Below are 22500 nucleotides of genomic sequence, written 5' to 3' on the forward strand. Positions count from 1 at the left end.
ACTGAGTGATATGTGACATTCATCAGACTAGCACAGGAAAAGCTCGTTATTAACTCTCAAGTCGCGAGTCACCAGTTTATTATATGGTCATTCTGGAGGAGTATATCGTGCTGCAACGCACGTGTTCGTCCCCAAGCTTATTTACTGCCGCGGTGGTGTGTATTGTTTTTAAAGTTTGGATTGAAGGTTTATAAAGAAAATTAATGTATTGTAACAGTCAGCCGGTTGCCCAGTATGAATCCGGTGAGTCGTGGCAAAATGACCGTGACAGTCACCCGCTTCAAACTCCATGTCGGATCTGCGTCTGACGACCGCATTACCGTACAGGTTGGAGTCCCCGAGGTGGAGGAGTGTCAAGCCGACAGGTGACCTCGTGACCAATCCGATAAGGCCAAGCAAACCTTGGTCACGTGGCGCTATTTTCTCCAGTAGCCAATCAACCTTGTGAAGCCACGAGAACAAACGTAATTCACCGAGACCAGAACAGGTTGATTAATGTATTGCATAGCGGTAGGCAGGTGGGGGTGGTAACAAAGAGGAAACGAACGGGAACCTTAATTACCTAATCTTAAAGACCTTCATGCACACAACAAAGACAGAGGGGTTTTGGATGAGACAAGAAAGCCATGTCCGGCAGGATGCAGCTTGATCCCAGCAGGAGGCACGAGCAGGCAAGGCATAGGTCCATGCCGCAGATTGATCCTGGCCCAGGAGAAGGGTGGGTGCAGCTTGCTGGGTGAGGTGTGGCGAAGACTGCAGCAGTAAAAGGTGACTGTCATGTGAGGGGAGATGCTGGAGGGGGAACCCCGACGGCTCCGTGTGCAGGTTCCTCCGCAAGGTTCCCCGAGCAATGGACACATGTAACATCTTTAACAAGGGATAAGAACGTTAAATATAAGCTTTCAGGGATGAGGATTTTTAGACACACAATAGGGTGGGTTTGATGTCTCTAACTATGTACACAAAATAGCAAAGGCAATCTGATGTCACATTTAATTACTTCTACGCTTCTCCAAAGCATTTATTAACCCCTTGGTGTCATCTCCATAACAATATTTTCAGTGAACAATTTAATTCTTCCGTCGAGGTCATTTTTATTCGGAACAAAAAACACACGTTCAATGTTGCATAAGATATCACACAATGCACTGCATGCTTAATATGGCAACACCCAGTGACGATGGTCGGTCTTGCGTCGGTGTGGGAAATCTGGAGAAATGGTCTTTTCGCTTTAGTTGTTATGGATAATACGCACACCAAATTATGATCAGATATCTCTGGGGGGGGGGGGGGGCAACGTGTGGCTTATACATGAGTGATTATGGAATTTCATTTTCAGAAGCGAGGGGCTCTATTTACCAGATATACGGATGTATTATTATACAGTATGCTTACAGGTGAATTGCAGTCTCCTCAACCCTCAACTTGATTTCCAAGCGGGGTGATAGAACTTTTGGGATGATCCTTGTCGATTGCTTGCAGGACAAAGGCGTCTTTGGGAGACTGTGTACCCTCACGTGAATTACAAGGGTATCATCAGACGTTGGACAAAGCAATAGAGAAACTGGGATTTGAACTTGCGATCCCAGCGTTGGTTCAGATTGGGGACATGAAACGGGCAGAGAAGCTTATGACTTTATCGTTTTATTTTGTTTGTTTTTCCCTTCTCTTCACCTTGTCCCATCTTCGCCTCCTCGGGCTCACAGATCGCTTTTCTTTTCTTTCCTCTTCCGAATCACCTCAGCTGCTAGCTCGCTGTAAGGAGCTGATGTTGGATGTGGAGTCTCTCAGTGAAGATCACCTACAGCAAGAACTTCATTCACTTAGTTCCAAGATCATTGAGAACCAACATAAAGTCACAGAACTTCAGGTGAATAATTTTTTTTATTTTTTTTTTCCATCCGATCTAAACCCCCAACTCTCAGACCTCTGTGCAACAAAATTGTCCATGAACCACACAGGTTACAAACATTGGTCGAGTGGCAAGGAAATAATTTCTTTCTTCCTTTGGTGTCTTGTCGTTGATTCACAGGCCTTGTGGGTCGAGCAGGTACAGGCCTTTAGGCCCATCAAAGTCTGTGCTAGTATTGCCAACTGACGGTTGTTTGTCCGTGCTATATCCTTTTAAATGCTGAGCCTCAAGCAAGGAAGCAGCACGTACCATTTTTAAATCTTTGGTATGACTTGACTGGGGTTCGAACCACCACCTCCCAGACTCGGAGCGGACGCTCTAACTATAATGCAACAAGGTCTGGTACAAGTACAAGGTTGGATGTTTAAGTGATTTTTTTTATTTTATTATTTTTATTTTTTCATCTCCAGGCAAACATTTCTTCAAAAACTTGGAGAACTGAGTTTGCAAAGGATTTAGAATAAATTCACACTTCAGACTAACTGAACTCCCCCCCCCCCACACTCCACCCACACCATCTCCATCTATGACACTAATAGTGTTGTGGGGCCGGATATCGGTGGTGAGCACGACCGCTAGAGGGAGCAGTAGAGTCAGCTCCACCAAACACACCGGAATTTAGGTCGTGACCCTCGGATAAGTCCGAAAGGCACGGGTCCTTTTCAGGACCATGAATCACCAATAATTCGACCGCGTAGTGTAGGGTTAATTGCCAAACTTCAATATACCTAATTACCCACGCGGCAAAGCTATCGGGGAATTCACACCCTCGACAGACCTCGAGCAGGACGAGCCGTTACCGTGCCCGAACCATGTGTAACCCAGCAGAGATTACCAAGGCTTGTCGGTCCAAATGAACAATTTACTGCCTCGCTATTTCTCAACACACACCGTGCTAAGCCAATGAAAGAAACACAGAAACGAGCTGGAACATTTAACAGATATTTATTTACAATAGGCAGGGAGACACACAGCAGAGTTATCCGAATAAGCAATGCAAATAATGTACAACAAAAAAGCACTTAACAATTCCACTTATCAGACGGGCCCACATCCCCAAAATAAATGGTGGCCGCGGCCTTTATTGATACCCCCAGCTTGGAGGGAAGGTGAGCTGGAGGTAAGAGCCTGTTTTGGACCTTCACGCTTTGTGTGGTTACACCGACTTCGAAGCCACTGGTGGGACTCGAACCCACGACCCGAAGTCCACGGCCCCCGTCCCTGGCTGCTCGGCCACTGCACTGTTCGGTCATCACCACCACGGTGAGCCACCACAAAGGACCGTAGACCGCAATCGCCGTGATCCCGCAGAACCCTCGTCGACCACCACTCTGCCGTCGCCAGGATCACCCGGTCTCCGTCCTCTCCTCTTTATTTTTTCCTTCAGGTCCGAGCGATTTCTTTTCTTGGCATGCTCGCCTCCCATTGGCTGGGGCGCACGTGCGATGCTCGCCTTTGGCTCATTAGGCAGAGGAAAACATTCCATGCCCTTTTTTGGAGCTTATCTTCGAGCCGAAGCGATGGAAGCCCCTCCCCCATCTGCGCTCAGCACGCATGCGCGTGAGGAAGGCCGATGGTGGCAGGAGCGAAGGAGCGATGTTGTAGTTGCTGTTTAAAATGTAAAAATCCTAACTATAAAAAAAAATAACCCGTAGCGTACACATGTAATTCCCATTAGACAGAAGGGGATGGATTCTAACTGTACACATACTTATCGACATAACTAACTTTGGGACCTGAATGTTGAGTGCGCATGGTTTCCAGATTCGTAACAATGGTACCAAGAGGGAATATTTAGTTCGGTATCTATAATGTTCTTTTTAATCTTTTCAACATTTTATATATTTCCATGCTTTCATTCAAATTATTTATCTTTTGCTTTTAATTTTTTTTTCAACTCCTTCTGGTATGACTTTTTATTAATTCATTTTCATTCTATGTTAGGTTACCTTGTACTTAGATGTTCGGTTGTGCTTCCTTTTCTGTAGGCAAGCATAGCTGAATTGGAGAGCAGGCAGGATGGATCATCCCAGGATGGACTAACGCTTCTACTCGAACCCTCCCCATCACCCCAATCAACTGACGCTCCAAATCAACCTCATTCAACCCATTCCTGGATACCTGCTCAACCACTAGCCCAGCCATGGCTGCCCAACACCCTTGCTCCCCAAATATCTGCTCAGCCTTGGCCATCTGCCTTGTCACCCGAATTTGCTGTCCACAATTCAACACAGGAGATACGCAGGGCCCTCGGTCGTCCTCCTGCTCCTTTACATGGCACCACGGCTCTCACTATTAAAGAGGGGGTGGTGTCTCTGGGGTCAGAGGCCCAAGCATCATGTGGGGGATCGGGCAGGCCTGTGGACGATGGGAGTAGTGATGGTGGTGGTGGTGGTGGTGCTGGGCTTGACAGTAATGGTGGTGGTGGAGAAATGCCAGATTACACGCGAATTTCTCCAGCAAAGCTGGCATTGCGAAGACATCTAACACAAGACAGGTAAGGAGGAAGGGGAAGAGGTGGTTTTGCATCATGTTCTCATTTTGAATAACACCGATTGGTCTAGGGATACAGATTGGGGTTCGACTTCAGCCAAAATATCTGTGAGGCAATTTCTGCTCATCAATGCTAGGACTTGCATACATTGTGTAGCACAAGGAAATGCAATAAATCAAAAGTTTACAAACGAAAACGTTTTCTTTTCATTGACTGTGCTCATAAATAAGCTGAAGTGTATCCAGACTTTTCAAAATGTTTTTTTTTTTTTTAAATGTTCTTTTTAAGAGCCAATTCACTCACACAGCTACTCTTTCTCGGCAAACCTCCGGGCAAGTGCCATTATGCTGTTGGTGGTAGCTGGCTGTGTTCGTAGGACGGTCCTCTTCGCCAACACCTGTGACAAAGTGTTTGACCACAGTTACAGAGTCGGGGATAAGATGAAAATGCTCACAAAAAACTTTTTTGTAGTTTTGAAGCTCTATTCAAAATTGAAGGTACGATCAACTAGTATCGCGGACTCAACAGGCAAGGTCCGACATTTCAACCACTGACGAGTAGTCATCCGGGACGGTGCAGGGATTGTGTGCCCAGTGTTACCTTCCCTCCCAAGGTAAAGGAGGCCATTACCAGACTGCAATAAACAGATTACGAAAAGTAGAGAGTCCATCAAACACTGTTTTGAGAAAAAGTTTTTGAAAAAGGAAATGGGACTCTTTTTCAGTTCCAAGAACGATCTATATGAGCTTTGTTCGTGAACTTTGAATAACAGGAGCGATGGTAGCCATTCAAATCCGATGGGTCAAACGGAACAGTCCAGAGCTGAACTTTCTACCAACTCTCCGCTCAGAGCGTGCGGCAAATTTGATTGGTTGAGATGGCATAAACATTTGGCCAAGTATGACTAAACCTGAGGTTTTGGGAAGTGCAAACAAGGTGATTTGTGATCTCGTGTTCCGTGTCTATAATTCAATTGGAATAAAATAAATGGTTTTAAAGGCTGTGCAAACAAAACAAAAAAAAAATTTATTCAGAGGTTTACCACCATTGAGGCACCGGCTTTTACACCATCTTAATGTGTGTGTGTGTGTGTGTGTGTGTGTGTGTGTGTGTGTGTGTGTGTGTGTGTGTGTGTGTGTGTGTGTGTGTGTGTGTGTGTGTGTGTGTGTGTGTGTGTGTGTGTCTGTGTCCATGTCCCATATCGCCCCTCTTAATTGGAATGGTGACCGTGAACCCATATGCCACACCAACCAACACTTTCTGCAGAGGTCCGGACCAACAGGGGGCACCTGCCACACACACACACACACATCCACCCTATTTAACCATTGTACGGTTGATGAGATTTTTGAATTAGAACAGGGGAAAATATATTGACATTTATACACAACCTCTAGCATAGTTGCAGTCTATGGAAGACAGAACCGTTCATTGCAAAATCGCAAATTGTGTAGTTGTTGCACGGTTAACTGTAGCATGTCATCCAACAGGTATTATGAGCCTTTGTCCTTTGTGGCAACCCCACCCCGCCAACCACTTTTGAAAGGGAATTAATCTGCTTGCCTCATCTGCGGATTGACTTTCTTGCTGAAGTGGAAGGGTTGGTGGGGTGAGGCAGGAGGGAGGCTTATATTCTGTATGAACCACTGCTGTGATATTGCACCACTCCCTATTTGTCATGTTAACTCAATGCCGTGTGTGTGCTATGCCACAACAAGCTGCAGGCACCATGTAAACCACACTGGTCTATCTTGTATTATGATGTATCTTGACGTGTCGCTCCACACAATGTTGCACTGACCAGTGTTAACCTGTGATGTATTTCACATTGCACACCTGTGTGTTGCACTCATCCATGACAGGCAATCATGCACTCTCTTATAATTTCACACACACCCACATTCACGTGCAAACTCTTTACTCCCAGGAATCAATGTACAGTGCAGTCATCAGGATATAATAGGCTAATGCCGTCTGTCTGTCCCATCCTGAAACACAAAAATGCTCCTCCGAAAGGAAAAATCAAAGTTGCTTCAGATTAATCCAAACCTACGGGGAAATTTTAATTCTTTCAATCGGACAAAATTGAGCCCTGGAGGTGTATATGCAACAAACCGCTGTCTCGATTGCTCCCAACATTTTGTTTCTTTGCTGTGAAGAAATATATAACCTCCCATTTTTGAGCTCATTTAACCAGCTCAAGAATAAAAGGCTTCTCCCCCCCCTCCCTTTTTATTATATCGTGGTATTTTTTTTAACCATGTGCTTTGCAAGTTCAAACATAATCCTACACAAACCCAAGAATAAATCCTAATTGGGCATCTATGAAAATTCAATTACATGTGTAACATTTCATGAAGCTACCTTTCACGTAAAGTTAATTTATTGGGAGGGAAGGGGATGTGAGGAAGGGAAATGAAAATTTGAAATTGTGCCTTGCCACTTGATCCCTGGGACCCCGCACAACCAATGAGACCCACAGGGACCTACAGCGAGTGGTAGAAGAGCAAGGGGGACAGAATTTCTTTAAGGGTGAAGTTAATTTTTTTTTAAAGCCTTGCAGTTGGGATTGCATCATAAATTTTCGCTGATATAGTTTACACACTGTACTTACAATATCATATGTTATTTCTTGCGAGCCCCACACCTCAATCATGAATGTAACACACACACACACACACACACACACACACACACACACACACACACACACACACAATGATTGACTTAAAAATAATCTCAATTGAAAGGGGAGTTCCTTTCCAGGGAAAAAGCACGACATTTGAATGAAAGATTTTTTTCTTTTCTTTTACATACCGCGGCCTGAAAAAGTATTCACGCCTTCCAAAGTTTTCCCATTTCAGACAATGAGCTTATTCCTGGATCTGAGAATTTTTAAGTGATTCTTCCCCCATTAAGTGACTGAGCTAAAAAGGATATACAGCACAGTATCTCAAAACGTTGTGGACGGATTTGGACCAAACTTGACGGGTGAATTGGTTAGGTGACAAGAACAAGCCGATTAAATTTTAGTTCACGTCCGAATACAGATCCGGCATACCAGTGGGATACAAAACGTAAACTAATCAGCGTGGCTGATGTATGTGCTCTACTGAGTGCCCTTCTAGTTCAATGATGCTTTCAAATTAAACTCGATTATAGAGTGTTCACAAACTCCTCCAAAGTGATAAAGCTAAAAAATGCAGATGAAATGTGAATAAGTTTGATTAACAGAGAAAATCAGATAATTATCAGTTGCACAAGTATTCAACCCCTTTGCTTACTTAGCCCGAAATCACTTCAGGAGCAAATTATGTCTTTGAAAGGTTACAAAGCAGGTGTAATAGGTTTCCCCTGTATGTAATCATTGGTTTAATTTTAAAATCAAGCTCTCACACTTATCTAAGGAGTTTTAAGGTGAAACTCACTTGGTCACCCAACAAGGCAAACATGAAGACCAAAGAGCTTTCCAAAGAAGTCAGACATAAAGTGTTGGAGAAGCACTGTTCAGGAGAGGGTTATAAGAAGATTTCAAAGTCACTCATTATCCCTTTGAGTTCGGTGGAAGACATATCGTACTACCCAGATCAGGTCACCCATCCAAACTCAGAAGCCGGGCAAGCAGGAAACTGGTTTGGGATGTCACTGTAAATCCAACAATGACTTTGAAAGATCTGCAAGGGTCATTGCATCCCATTCCCTTCACAAAGCTAGACTCATTGGACAGGTGGTAAGAAAGAAAGAAGCCATTCCTGAAAAAGATGCATCTAAAATCTCGTTTGGAGTTTGCGAAAAAGCATCTTAATGATACTACAGGCATGTGGAAAAACTTTTTGTGGACAGATGAGACAAAAATTGAAATTTTTGGTCTAAATTCAAAGTGTTATGTCTGGTGCATCAACTCAGTCAACATCATCCAAACTGTATATACCATCCATACCCAGTCAATGCCATCCATACCACGTGGTGGTGGCAGTATCATGTTGTGGGGCTGTTTTTCATCAACAGGGACTGCCAAGCTTGTGTGGATAGAAGGGACAATGGACGGTGCAAAGTACAGGAGAATCCTTGTTGAAAACCTGCTTGAGTTTGCCATGAATCTGAAACTGGGTAGGAGATTCACATTTCAGCAGGACAATGATCTGAAGCACAAAGCTCAAGCCATACTGGAGTGGTTGAATAAGAAGTAAATGAATGTTCTTGAGTGGCCCAGTCAAAGTCCTGACTTGAACCCAAATGAACATTTATGGCGAGGCTTGAAGATTGCAGTCCATCGATGATCCCCCATCAAACTTGGCCGAACGAAAACAATTTCAATGTGAAGAATGGGCAAAGATTTCATCATCTCACTTTGCAGAGCTGGCAGAGACCTACCCCAAAACACTCATCACAATCATTGTTGCAAAAGGTTTTTTCCACCAAGTACTGCACTAATGGGATGAATAGTTTTACAACCAGTAAATTTTGATTTGTACATGCTTGTTGCAGGTATTCCTGACATGTGACCTCCATCAACGATAACAATGTTTAGTTTGATCTCTTCTGTTACAAATAAAAAAGTTAATTTGGAAAAATTGTTTCTACATAATTCATCTACATCTGGCGTTATAGGTCGGGGGTGAACACTGTTGCAGGCCACTGTACCATAGACAGGCTAAACCTACACAGATCTATTTTACCAACGTCACCAAAAGGGTCATAACCTCCACAATGAAGGTGGACAGATGTGATGTTTTCACCCCTGTCTGTTACTTGCAAAATCGAATATTCGTAAGTATATTGGTTGGCATGGTCTGTTATTCTGTCTGTCTGTGTCTGTGTATAGTGGGGCAACTTCGCATAACAATTGTGCATTTTGTGAGGAAGGCACCAAATTTGGCACACTAGTAGCCTAACATGTTATGAACAGATTTGGATATTGGGCCATCTCAAATTCAGCCGCTGATGGCTGTGGCAGCCATTTTCCACTGCCATCAAAAATTTTGAGATGGCCCAATATCCAAATCTGTTCGTAATATGATAGGCTACTAGTGTGCCAAATTTGGTTCTTTCCTCACAAAATGCACAATTGTTATGCTATATTTAGCTAAGTTGCCCCACTATATGTCAATCATGTACAGGTGTCATTTTTACTCCGACCTTCACGAAACTTTGAGGGGAAAAGGTCATTGTCACAAATTGTCAATTTTCATCCGATTTCATGATACAGTATACATACACACACACACACGCACACGCACACACACACACACACACACACACACACCCACTAGTATATATAAAACTGAATCACATGGGCAGATGGTGAAGCCTCGTCGACCCACATGAGTGTGTCCATTAATTGCATACCCTGAGTTGGACTGTGAGTACGTCTATCAATTATGGACTATTGGAATGTACCTTTTAGACTTTTAGACCTTTATACCCACTCCTTAGACCATTTAGACTTTTACACCCTTTAGATTCCTGAAGACCTTAATACACTTTAGACCGTCTTTAGATTGGACTTCTTCGACCCTTTTAACCTGTAACTACTGTTGGAATATACCCTTAAGACCCCTTCGACCTTTTAGACCATTTGGACTGCTTCGACCCCTTGAGCCTTTAGACCTCTTCAGACCCTTTTATACCCCCTTAAGATCCTTTAGTTTCCTGAAGACCTTTAATACAAGGAAATCAGACACAGGTGGAGGCGATTCAGCCTATCATGCCAATGTGACATCAACACCACACTAAGTTATCAACACAACATACAAAGAAGAAAATGCGAAATTATTTTTGTTTTTTTAATAGTGATTTTGTGGTTTTATTTATTTCTTTTAGTTTTTGTATTCCCCCCCCCCCCGGGGAGAGGGCATGGGCTTGGTTAAAAGCATACAATATCAACCACACAATCCCCCTTGACAAGACCCCCACCAACAGCACTCCGTTCACATGCACACAATCACCCATCGATGCTCAAACTACCTAAAAGTCCTGTCAACATCCCTATACCCCTCTATCTCCATAACTTCCAGGTACTTATCCAATTCTAATTTAAACTGATCTCCAGTTTCTCCTACCACTCACTACCTTTCCAGGGAGGCCATTCCATGGATTAACTACTCTGAGTAAAAGTCACCTGCCTTGCTACCGTCTTAACTTTCCTCTTCTTTACTCTCAGGCTTTGGCCCCTGGTTCCATCACTGTCTACTCTGTTTAATAATTCATCTGCACTTATTTTATCTTTACCTTTCACCATCTTAAACATCTCTATCATATCTCCTCGTAACCGCCTCCTTTCTTGTGTATAAAGCCCTGTCTCCTCAGTCGCTCGTCATAGCTGAGTCGAGCGAGACCCGGAATCGATCCAGTAGCCATACGCTGGACCCACTTGATGGCATCTATGTCCTTCTGGAACTGTGATGACCAAAACTGCACACAATATTCTTGATGTGGCCCTCACTAACTTCCTGTATTAATGTTAACACCACCTCTTTTGATTTATAAATGATCCCCCTCCGAATACAGCCTAAAACCCAATTGCTTTACCTGTAGCTGCCTGGCACTGTGCTGCCTGCTTACCTCCCGTATCTATTACCACCCCCAGATCCTTCTCCTGTGTGATGTGCTCCAAATTTACCCCTTGTATCCTGTAATCTCTATTTTCATTGTTCTTTCCCATCCCCAACACCTCACAATTGCTCAGGTTAAATTCCATCTGCCAAATGAAGACCCTCTTTGGACTCTTTAAACCTTTTAGACCAAAACTACGATTGGAAAATACCCTTTATATATATTTAGATCCATGAAGACCATTATAGTCCCTTTGGACCACTTAGACATTTAGACTCGTTAGATGCCTTTAGACACACAGCACACAAACATTTATAAGAATCGTCTTGCAATACACAGACTACTTTTACAGCAAGTGATGAATAATCTCCACACATCCGGAAGCTGGGTAGTCTGCAAGGTTGAACATAATTCGTATATTTGGTCACTGAATTGGGCACTTTCGAAATGGTGTAATCCCCCCAGATTGCTTGGTGCACATGCGCAGAAACCACAAGTAACAGTCATTCTGAGCATCCTGGACATATTGTATGCCTGCCAGATAAGGATAGTAGAATGGAACGATGAAAAAACTTTTAAAGAAGCTGAAAATACTTGTAAACATACCTGTGCGAAAGGGGTGTGCCTCTGCACAATGAAACAGTTGGAGAATTTCCTGATCAACTCGTCCAAAAAGTTGATATGTTTCAGTCCACACTGCAAAAACTCCTGACGACATGGGCCCGTGAAAGGCCTAAGGTTTTTGGAAGTGGTGCTTTCTAAAGTCAAACCAAACCTTTGTGCTTCTTGACACTGATGGGAAGGTCACATCTGGGGCTTGCCGATGCACAGGGTACATTTAAAATGATGATATTTATAAATAATCATGTTGGGAATGGGGTGGGGGAGGGTGTGGGAGCTGCGAGGACTGTTACATGAGGGTCGGACCAAAAGTCATGAGCACGTGTATTGTACAGTAAAACAAAGGTACAGTACATGTAAGAAAACTGGTATTGTCAATTGTAACTGGACATACCACATTACTTTTCCACAAAATCTCCAGAATGATCCACGCATTTCTGCCAGCACTGCATGAGCTTTAAAATTCCGCTGCGGTCGAAGTCCGCTCCAACACTTTGCAACCAGCTACGCACAGCTATCTGAGCTGCCTCATCGCTTCCAGTGTTGGCCTCTAATGTGATCTTTCATGGGTCCGAACAGATGGTAGTTTGAGGCGGCCAAGTCTGGACTTTACTGGGGGTGGGGGAGCACTTCCCAGCCATTCTTTGAGATTTCCTCCAATTTCAGACATGCAGTGTGAGGTCGAGCATTGTCATGTTCAATGATGACTGCCTTTTTCATCGGGAGCTTTTCCCGAAGTGCACATTTCAGTTTTTTCAGCATCTGAACGTCGTGAGCCACATTGATGGTTTCATCTTTGGGAAGGACATCAACCAGTATGCATCCCTCGGCATCCCAAAAGATGGTTCCCATAACTTTGTTGGCAGAGGGTACTCTTTTGGCCTTCCTCTTTTTTGGAGATGTGGAGTGATGCCATTCCAAGCTTTGCTGCTTGGTTTCTGGGTCGAAATGGTGGAACCAGCTTTCATCACCAGTCACAATATGGAACATGAAGTCATCACTCTCGGCAGCATGTAGTTGAAGAAACTGCGATAACGCATCCATGTCTGTGTGTTTTGTGTTCCTCTGTAAGCAAAAGCGGAACCCAATGGGAACAAACTTTCCGATATCGCAAAATCGCTATCATCTCCTGTGCGGCACGGTGTCCGATATCAAGCCCAAGGTCGCTATCATTTCCTGTACGGCATGGTGTCCTATGCCAAGCCCAAGGTCGCTATCATCTCCTGTATGGCATCCTATGCTAAGCCCAAGGTCGCTATTATCTCCTGTATGGCATGGTGTCCTATGCCAAGCCCAAGGTCGCTATCATCTCCTGTACGGCATGGTGTCCTATGCCAAGCCCAAGGTCGCTATCATCTTCTGTATGGCATGGTGTCCTATGCCAAGCCCAAGGTCGCTATCATCTCCTGTATGGCATGGTGTCCTATGCCAAGCCCAAGGTCGCTATCATCTCCTGTATGGCATCCTATGCCAAGCCCAAGGTCGCTATCATCTCCTGTATGGCATGGTGTCCTATGCCAAGCCCAAGGTCACTATCATCTCCTGTATAGCATGGTGTCCTATGCCAAGCCCAAGGTCGCTATCATCTCCTGTATGGCATGGTGTCCTATGCCAAGCCCAAGGTCGCTATCATCTCCTGTAGGGCTTGGCATAGGACACCATGCCATACAAGAGATAATAATGACCTTGGGCTTGGCATCAGGATACCATGCCAAAGGTCGCTATCATCTCCTGTATGGCATGGTGTCCTATGTCAAGCCCAAGGTCGCTATGATCTCCTGTATAGCATTGTGTCCTATGCCAAGCCCAAGGTCGCTATGATCTCCTGTATGGCATTGTGTCCTATGCCAAGCCCAAGGTCACTATCATTTCCTGTATAGCATGGTGTCCTATGTCAAGCCCAAGGTCGCTATGATCAACTGTATGGCATGGTGTCCTTTACCAAGCTGTGCTGCGATCTCCCTAACCGTCACCCTTTGGTCTTCACTGATGAGCTCATCAACTTTCTGGTCATTGCATTCAGTGGTGACACTTCCTGGCTGACCATAGCGTGACTGATCGGTGATTTCCATGTTTCTGTTTTTTAAGTGTTTCACCCACCTTCTGATACTGCTAGCGCCCCATGCAGGCATCTCTGTACACCTGACTCAATCAGCCGTAGATATCTGCATTCCAGTTGTTCGCCTTCACGAGGAATCCAATCGCTGCATGTTGGCGAAACCATATGTCGTTGACAGCCATTTTGTCACAGTGGATTGTGGGAACCCCAGTGATGTGCATGCCTGTGTTTATATTATTTGAGTGGATAGATGTCTCTAATAACTCATGTTCTACGATATTTGGCACAAACGCGTGGAATCCACTGATGCTCGTGACTTTTACTCACCAAACCTTCATGTTTCTAAACACTGATGGGAAGGTCATATCTGGGGCTTGTCAAGGTCAAGACACATGGAAAGTTTAAAATGATATTTGTTTTTCAATTATGTGGGAGAGGGTGTGGGGGTGGGAGATATGGAAACTGTGAGGGCTGTTGTAAATATATTGTTTGTTTGATTCTGGGGCCACAAGAGAAATTATTCCAGATTTTTGCATCTATTGGTGAAAGGTGTGTGTGTGTGTGTGTGTGTGTGTGTGTGTGTGTGTGTGTGTGTGTGTGTGTGTGTGTGTGTGTGTGTGTGTGTGTGTGTGTGTGTGTGTGTGTGTGTGTGTGTGTGTGTGTGTGTGTGTGTGTGTGTGTTATAACCATGGCCACCACGAGCAAATTATAGTAACAGGAAATGATAGGAACCTGACACCTCTCATCCACAGATATTTATTTTATTTCCATGAGACCGATCTTCATTCTGGAACAGAACAGTTTTGGTTTACCATGTTGAAATTGCCACTCTTTTGTCGAAATGCTGAAAATTATGTTTAAAAGACGATTTGAATCGCAGATGTCGCACTAGCAACGGCAGGTTAAACGTGTCTGGCGAACCGAACCCAGTCAGTGTAAACACACACACACAGCGCATGCCCAAAAGGACTCATTTAGCATTCGTACGTCATTTTGTAAGTCCCCTATTGGTTCACCAATCAAAACCTGGAAGCATATTGTTATCTCCACCTCCAAAGGTGAATTAGACAGAGGTTATGTCTGTCTGCCAGTCGGTTTGTTTGTGAGCACAATATCTCAACAAGTTGTGGATGGATTTGGATGAAACTTGGTGGACAGGTCGAGTGTGTGACCATGACGGATTGATTCGATTTTGAAGATCTGCATTGGAGAGGTTTTTTATATATTTTACTTTTAATTGATTCATCACCGTTGAGAGATGGGGCCAAAACAATATATTGCATATTTCAAAAAGTTGTTGACGAGTTGTGACAATTTGGTGGATAGGTTGGTTAGGTGACGAGAACAAGCAGATTTGATTTTGGTTCATATACAAATAAGTGTTAAATTTACTCTTCATCTTAATTCAGCTAATTTCTCCAACATCAACTCATCCTGGGAATTCTTTCAACGAAACTTGCTCTGCCTCATGCACAGATTTATCCCCTCTCATCCTCAGCTGTCTTTCCCTTCCTCCCGCCCATGGTTCACTGAAGCTTGTGGCATGGCAGTTGTCCTGGAACAACTTGCCTTTGCCTCATATAAAACAAACCCAACTAAGGGTAATCTCAGTTCCTTCCATAAAGCTTGGAACAAGTGTGTATCTACCCTCAGGAGAGCCAGAAAACAACATCTTTCTAAGCTCAAGTCTGAATTCTGAAACCTCTCTCCCTCCTCCAAATCATGGTGGCATCAAATCAAATTTGTTTCTGGTGTATGTTCCCCCTCCATCCCTCCCTTACCTCAAATGGCCGCACTGCTGATACTGCACGTGAAAAGGCTGAATGTCTAAACTCGGTGTTTGCATCGAAATCTTGTGTCTGAAACGCATCGCTTTCTGTACCTACCTTACCCAGTCACACCAAACTGTCCCTGGACTCTGTGTCCTTTTCTCCTGACAAGGTGGAGAGTTTGCTGTCAAAACTCGACTCAGATTCTGTAACCGGTCCAGATGGCATCAGCCCACGTGTCCTAAAAACCTGTTTCTCTGCTCTTGCTTGCCCTCTCTCTGTTCTATTCACCCTCTCATTTGCTCAAGGTCATTTGCCATTTGCTGGGAAATCAGCCAACATTACCGCCCTGCATAAAAAGGTGCAAAAACATATCCCTGCAACTACGGACCAATCAGCCATCTCCCAATCATCAGCAAGGTTATGGAATCCATCATCGCTTCAGACATTAAATCCTTCCTCTTCTCCAATGGCTTGATTTCCGATCATCAATTTGGTTTCAGACCAGGTCACTCTAATCTGGATATGCTGCTTCTGCTCTCCCAGCAATGGATGGAGGTCCTCAATGCCAGACATGAAATCAGAGCCATATCCTGAGACATATTGCGTGCTTTTGACACGGTCTGGCACCCTGCCCTGCTCACCAAACTCTCTTGCGACGGTATCCAAGGCCATCTCCACTCATGGCTCGCAGACTTCCTCTCCTGTCGCAACCAACGTGTGGCCCTACATGGAGTTCTTTCATCCCCTCTTCCTGTCCAGGCTGGAGTTCCTCAAGGCAGCGTTCTGGGCCCTGTTCTTTTTCTGGTTTTCATCAATGATCTCTCCGACTCTCTGGAAAATCCTCTTTATCTCTTTGCTGATATCTCCACCCTCTGCCGTACTATCTGTCATCCCTCAGACCGGCAAGCAGCAGCTTCTTCGCTCACTGCAGATGTGGATAAAATCACAAACTGGTCCAACACGTGGAACATGTCTTTCAATCTTGACAAATCTTACTCTCACGATGTCTCTCCGAAAGAACCGTTTAGAGCCCCTCCCCCAACCCCATCTACTTTCTCAACAATCCTCTGGAAGAAGTCCTTTCTTTCAAGCTTCTGGGTCTCACTATCTGCCATGATCCTTCCTGGGAAAGCCGCATTTCCAACCTGGCCTCCAAAGCCAGTCGTCGACTGGGAATCCACCGTCGTGTAAAGTCCTTCCTCGGCCCACTTGAGCTGCTGACTACATACAAAACTTTCATCTGCAGCCTGATGGAGGACTGCTCTCCCCTCTGTGCTGGTGCTCCTGCCTCCCACCTTTCTTGGCTTCACCCTGTGGAAACCAAGGCATTTCAGATCATTGGTATCTCCCGCAATGAGGCTGAGTCTTTGGGCCTCTTACTGTCTCACCGCAGGCAGGTCAGTGGTCTTTCTGTCTTCTAACGTCTCCTCTCCGGTCTCGCCCCCCCCTGCTCTCTCTGCGATTTGTCCCCACCATATTTCCGTAGGTTGCTCAAGGTCCGCCAACAACCCCCTTCTGGTAAAACTACCAAAATCACGAATCGCTGCTCACCTTCTCTCTTCCATTTGTCTTTTTTCCTGCCTTTGGAATAAACTCCCTCACTCTGTTCAATCCCTTTCTTCCCTCCAGGCCTTCAAAACAGCTGTCCACCACCTCTTATCATCCCCCATCCAAATCCACGATCTTTTCTACCCCCATTAATACACCCAGGCCCACCTCCTTCAAAGTTCCTGCTTTCCTTCCTGAAAGTCCCTGTAATGTCCATCTTGTATTCCCCATGTTCCCCTCCCCATCCCTCTCCCTTCCATTGATCTCCTAATGTCTCTGTTCCCCACTGTTTTGTCCTTCCCTCTCCCTCCCCTCTTGTCGTATGCCCCCCTTGCTGTGCGTTGTGTTAGCTCTCATATGAGACTCGACAAGGTATACAAAAAAATAGAAGTCCTTTTCAATCATTAAGTAATTAACGACCTTCTAATTGATTTATTTGAAGACCATTGTGTTCAATGTCATGATCTCAGGCGGGCATCGGGGACTCGCCGCTTCAAGTCTCAAGACGCGAATACCTTGGTTTGAAGATCCCATTTGTCAAGTTCGGAGCTGCAAGTGGGGGGGGGGGGCTTAACAACATGGCAGTGTCTATGTAACCAATGCTGTCGTGGGACTCGAAACACGTGCTGTCCAGGTCCTCGGTAATACAGAGTACAAGGAAGAGGGAATGAAAGATAAATAAATGAGGAGTCAGAAGGAGGGGAGCCTCCTGCCAAGCTTATTTATGGACCCTACCATTGTTCGTTTTGGGTGGGGGAGAGGTTTTGTAAGTTTATAGATTTTAAAGAATTAGGATGATAATTAGACAAGTAACATTAAAAAATATGAAATTGAAGAAACAGCCGCCATTCCTTTCCAATTTGAATTTGGCGGCCATTTTTGTGAGCATAGTGTTCCGTTAGCAAGCAGCTAGCCAAGCACCTCTCTGAGCGGTGTGCTTTGCTTGTTGAGCACCTTGCCAAGCGAGTTTCAAAGCGGTCGATACGGAACGGCTAGTTTGGTAAGCGATAGCAAGCCGCTTGCAAAAGACACGCCGCTGTTCTCAGGTAAATTTCACCCACGTGACCAGGTCACGTTCACCATGAAGGGATATTTTCCACTTTCTTTGCGGAATGCGAAGCGCATAAAAACAGATGCACCGTGGGAACACCATTGTGAGAAAGTCCTATGAAGGAAAACAACGTAAGACTTGCACAAGCTGACTTCCGGCAAGGATGGAATATTCCACTTCCGGCAACGATAGAATATTCCACTTCCGGCAACGATGGAATATTCCACTTCCGGCAACGATGGAATATTCCACTTCCGGCAACGATGGAATATTCCACTTCCGGCAACGATGGAATATTCCACTTCCGACAACGATGGAATATTCCACTTCCGACAACGATGGAATATTCCACTTCCGACAACGATGGAATATTCCACTTCCGACAACGATGGAATATTCCACTTCCGACAACGATGGAATATTCCACTTCCGGCAACGATGGAATATTCCACTTCCGGCAACGATGGAATATTCCACTTCCGGCAATGCTACCGGAAGTAAACAGATTCACCGATTTAAATCGCTTCAACCGTGAACAGGACCCACTGTGGCGGCGATTTGGCGATTCAAACTTGGCGCAATTTACTGAATGAAGGGCAAAATTGGAATCGACGAATCATTTTAAGGAAATCTCGAGGCTGGCTCCAAAAGATTTGAGGAGAAACTTATTGGCGGTGAAAGGAGACGATCCATTTTAGAAACCTCTTACACTCCCTATTAGTCCAGCAACGCTGTCGGTTCTTTATCCCTCCACAAAAGGCAGTGGGGGGGGGAGGGGCAATGGCGAATTTGCAATGACGTCACTTCCTTGAGCCCCCCCCACCCGCACATGTGACGTCATGCAAACTCACCAATATTAGTGGCTGAGATTCCAATGACGTCATCTTCGACTAGCAGGTGACGTCACGGAAACGCATCAATATCAGTGGCTGTTTCCAATTGCATAAATTTTTCCCCACAAATGTGACGTCACGGAAACTCATTCGCCCACCCCTTCTCTGCCCCCCCCTTCCCCACTGTGTTCCGTTACCATTGAGTTTGTCGATCGCTCGCCAAGTGGCTTCAGCACTCCAATGAACGGTTGATAAGGAACGGCTGGCTTGGCAAGCGCAAGCAAGCTGCTTGGTAATGGAACACTCGCCCGCTCTCCAAATCTGCTTCATTGTGACGTTGTCTGACATATTATGATGTCATACAGCACCAAACTATGACATCTTTATTATAAAGGAGGAGTGCCTGTCTGTCCCTGAACAACTCCCTCAGTTTCGGGGTGAATCCCGCCAAACCTTGTGTGGAACGTTTTGGGGACCCGATGGATATCCTGAGGTTGGTGGGAGGTTTCATCAATACCTCAATACAGTTATCATTTTGACTTTCAATCTGGACAAAGCTGTTCCCTTCCGGGAGTTGAGTTTCAAGGAGAATCAGGAAATTATATGAGTTTCCACCCGTGTGACATACACGGATTCGGTCATTGCAGATTCGCCATGATATCATGTCACGAGTGTTTGTAACATTATATTTTGTTCTATTAATGGTGTAGTATTAATTTGTGATTGGAATGATGCTGTTTTAAATGAAAATATCGAGAGATTGGGTTTGAATCTGAATGAGGAAATTATATGAGCGTTTCCACCCCTGACATTCACGGATTCACCATTTGTAGTTTCGCCATTTTTGCCTAAGTCCTTCACGACCCAGCTGTCCAGCCCCTCCCGTGTATAGCACGGGTGCTAAGCCAGTCTTATATACAGGTAATCGTCGACTTACGACTGTTCGACTTTACGACCACTTTACGACCACGTTTTTTATCTTGCCAAAACTTCGTTTTTGCAAGATCTGTTACTTGGTAAGTTTTTTTTTGTTTGTTTGTCTGTAATCATTGGATTTTTCACCTTTATATCACTCTGTAGAGCACAATTCTCAATGGAAACTCTTGTGGGTACACATATCTTAGTATTATTACAATACCCTTCAGCACACATAAAGGTCAAGGTCAAAGGTCAAGGTCACTTTGCGGTAAATCATGGAGGTCGCCGAAACCCTTATTTTTTGAGTAATTTTGATGGAATCATCTCCAAACTTTGTGGGAATGCAGTAAATGGCTTAGCGCTCAGCTGATTAGTGTTTGTTTGTGATCGACCTTGACCTTCAAGGTTAGCATCTGAGGTCAAACATATTTGACCCCAAGGTCAAATTTTCAAGTTTTAGGAACCATATCGTGTAGTACCTCAAATTGAACACCTCGATGAGTGCTTTCTCGATATGTCAAGCTTGAGACATTATGACGTCATTTGGTGACGTTATGAGGCAAACGCATATTTTTCATGGTTGCTCTGTGGAACGATTCTCATCGGAATCTCTCGTAGGCAGATATTCCTCAAGGAGTCGCTCCTGGTGGATAGCAGCTCTGTTCACCTCAGTGTGACCTTAAAGAAGTCACACGTGGTCACCTTTTGGCAAGATACGGGTACCCTGCGGGTGACATTGGTTTATTTGGTTTTTTTTTGTATGTAAAATATACGTTGTTCGACTTACGACCGATTGGTCAGAACCAATTGCGGTCGTAAGTCGACGACGACCTCTATTGACAAATATCTGTATATATGTATATGTATATATATATATATATATATATATATATATATATATATATATATATATATATATATATATATATATATGTATATGTATATATATATATATATATATATATATATATATATATATATATATATATATATATATATATATATATATGTATATATGTATATATATATATATATGTATATATGTATATATATATATATATGTATATATATATATATATATGTATATATATATATGTATATGTATATATATATATATATATATACATATATATACATATATACATATATACATATATATACATATATATACATATATACATATATATACATATATATACATATATATATACATATATATATACATATATATATATATATATATACCCTCGCCCGAGGATATCGAATTGGCTCTGAGCTATTAGTTTGCTTATTTGTTAGTCTGTCGCACATAATGACCGAACACCGGCCACAAACGCCACCTAGTGTTAACCATTACAACCTTATCCTACTTATCTAAACGAATGGTGGCTGTTTTATCATAGACGAGCAGAGTATCTTGCACCCGACGGGCGATCTTGTTCCAAGCATGCAACACGTTCTTCTGATGAAAACCTTTATTTGGGCGGTGTATATGCAACTGACAGCTCCGTTTAGGCAAAAAAAAACCCCATGAAGTTATGTGCTTGAAGCAAAAACGTACCAACTGATTCTGATTCAAAACACTTCACTATTCTGGAAAATGTGGGGACAGAACTACTGTGCTGTAAACGGTGGAGACTTGTAATACCCTCAACCACCTGGAGGTGGCAATACACGATACACATTTACATAGAAAATTTGCGTCACACTCACCTGTCTCCCATACCACCGGCAAAGATAAAAACACCACAACACACTAATTGGGGTCACGCTGATCCTCTCAACCAAGTCTGGATGTAATCGGCCCAGAACTGGAGGAGTATCACCATGAACAAACAAACAAATGAAATTGCTCGTTGAGCAAGGAATTGCTGGAATAACTTTGACATATCTCCATGATCTCTGAAAAAACAAAAACCTGGAAATCAATTTGGTGCTAATAAATCGATAGTGCTACTGTTTAATGAGTTATAGCACTTAGTTTGGTCATTATCATAACTTGGAAGTCAATCAGGCTTGAAATGGTGTTTTTATCGCAATTTGAAAGTTTTGTCCCGACCCCCCTGACATTCAACCCCCGGCCGCTAAGAAGGGTGTTTGTGTGAAACCCCAATGAGACATATGGTTGGATGCAGAATTGGAAGATGCACATTTTGGATTTGGTTTGAAGTCGACACGACTATTTTAGCGGACGTTATTGCGAAAATAAGAATTTCGGTTTTTCGGTGACCTTGACCTTTGACCTAGATTCACCAAAAACGACAAGTGTCTAAGTTGGACCATGGCCGACGTCTGTATCCAGTTTGGTCATGATCGCTGAAATGGTGTGGCTGCTACAAGGTAAACAAACACACAGACAGACAGACACACAGTGACACACACAACCGACCAACATAATTGCCGAAATCCAAAGGATTTCATCAATTAATAAATAAACAAACACACAAACATCAATCCATGCATTACAGTAAGGATCGACATACACATCCAGGTTTTATTGTGTGATATTTACACTAATAATTAATTATCAATCATTGCGCTCCATCATTCAGATACAATGACTCATTAATTATTGTAAATACAGCGCAATAAAACCAGTGTTTAATTATTAAACACTTTAACAACGAATGCTTCATGAGGGAGGGGTAAAGGGACTTTCGGGCCACCATGAACAATCAGAATGTGAGTACGTCTATCAAACACGTACTCTTACATTGCCAACACGTCTACAAAGTAC

The 22500-nt window shown here is 43.7% G+C and overlaps 1 protein-coding gene across 7 annotated transcripts in view; it reads left to right on the forward strand.

The window, feature by feature from the left end:
- The window catches only part of DOT1L (DOT1 like histone lysine methyltransferase), a 189243-nt gene that overhangs the window by 125626 nt on the left and 41117 nt on the right, over window positions 1-22500 (forward strand). For 6 of the 7 annotated variants that reach the window (XM_085886131.1, XM_085886128.1, XM_085886125.1 and 3 more), the window contains 2 exons: window positions 1745-1870; window positions 3901-4409. In XM_085886131.1, coding sequence (XP_085742257.1) covers window positions 1745-1870; window positions 3901-4409 — 635 coding nt within the window. The remainder of the gene's footprint in view (window positions 1-1744; window positions 1871-3900; window positions 4410-22500) is intronic. The other variant, XM_085886127.1, reaches the window with a different exon arrangement.

The sequence above is a fragment of the Eptatretus burgeri genome, chromosome 6, assembly GCF_056783735.1.
Source record: "Eptatretus burgeri isolate ZD-2024b chromosome 6, Ebu_testis_v1, whole genome shotgun sequence".
Taxonomy (NCBI): Eukaryota; Metazoa; Chordata; class Myxini; order Myxiniformes; family Myxinidae; genus Eptatretus; species Eptatretus burgeri.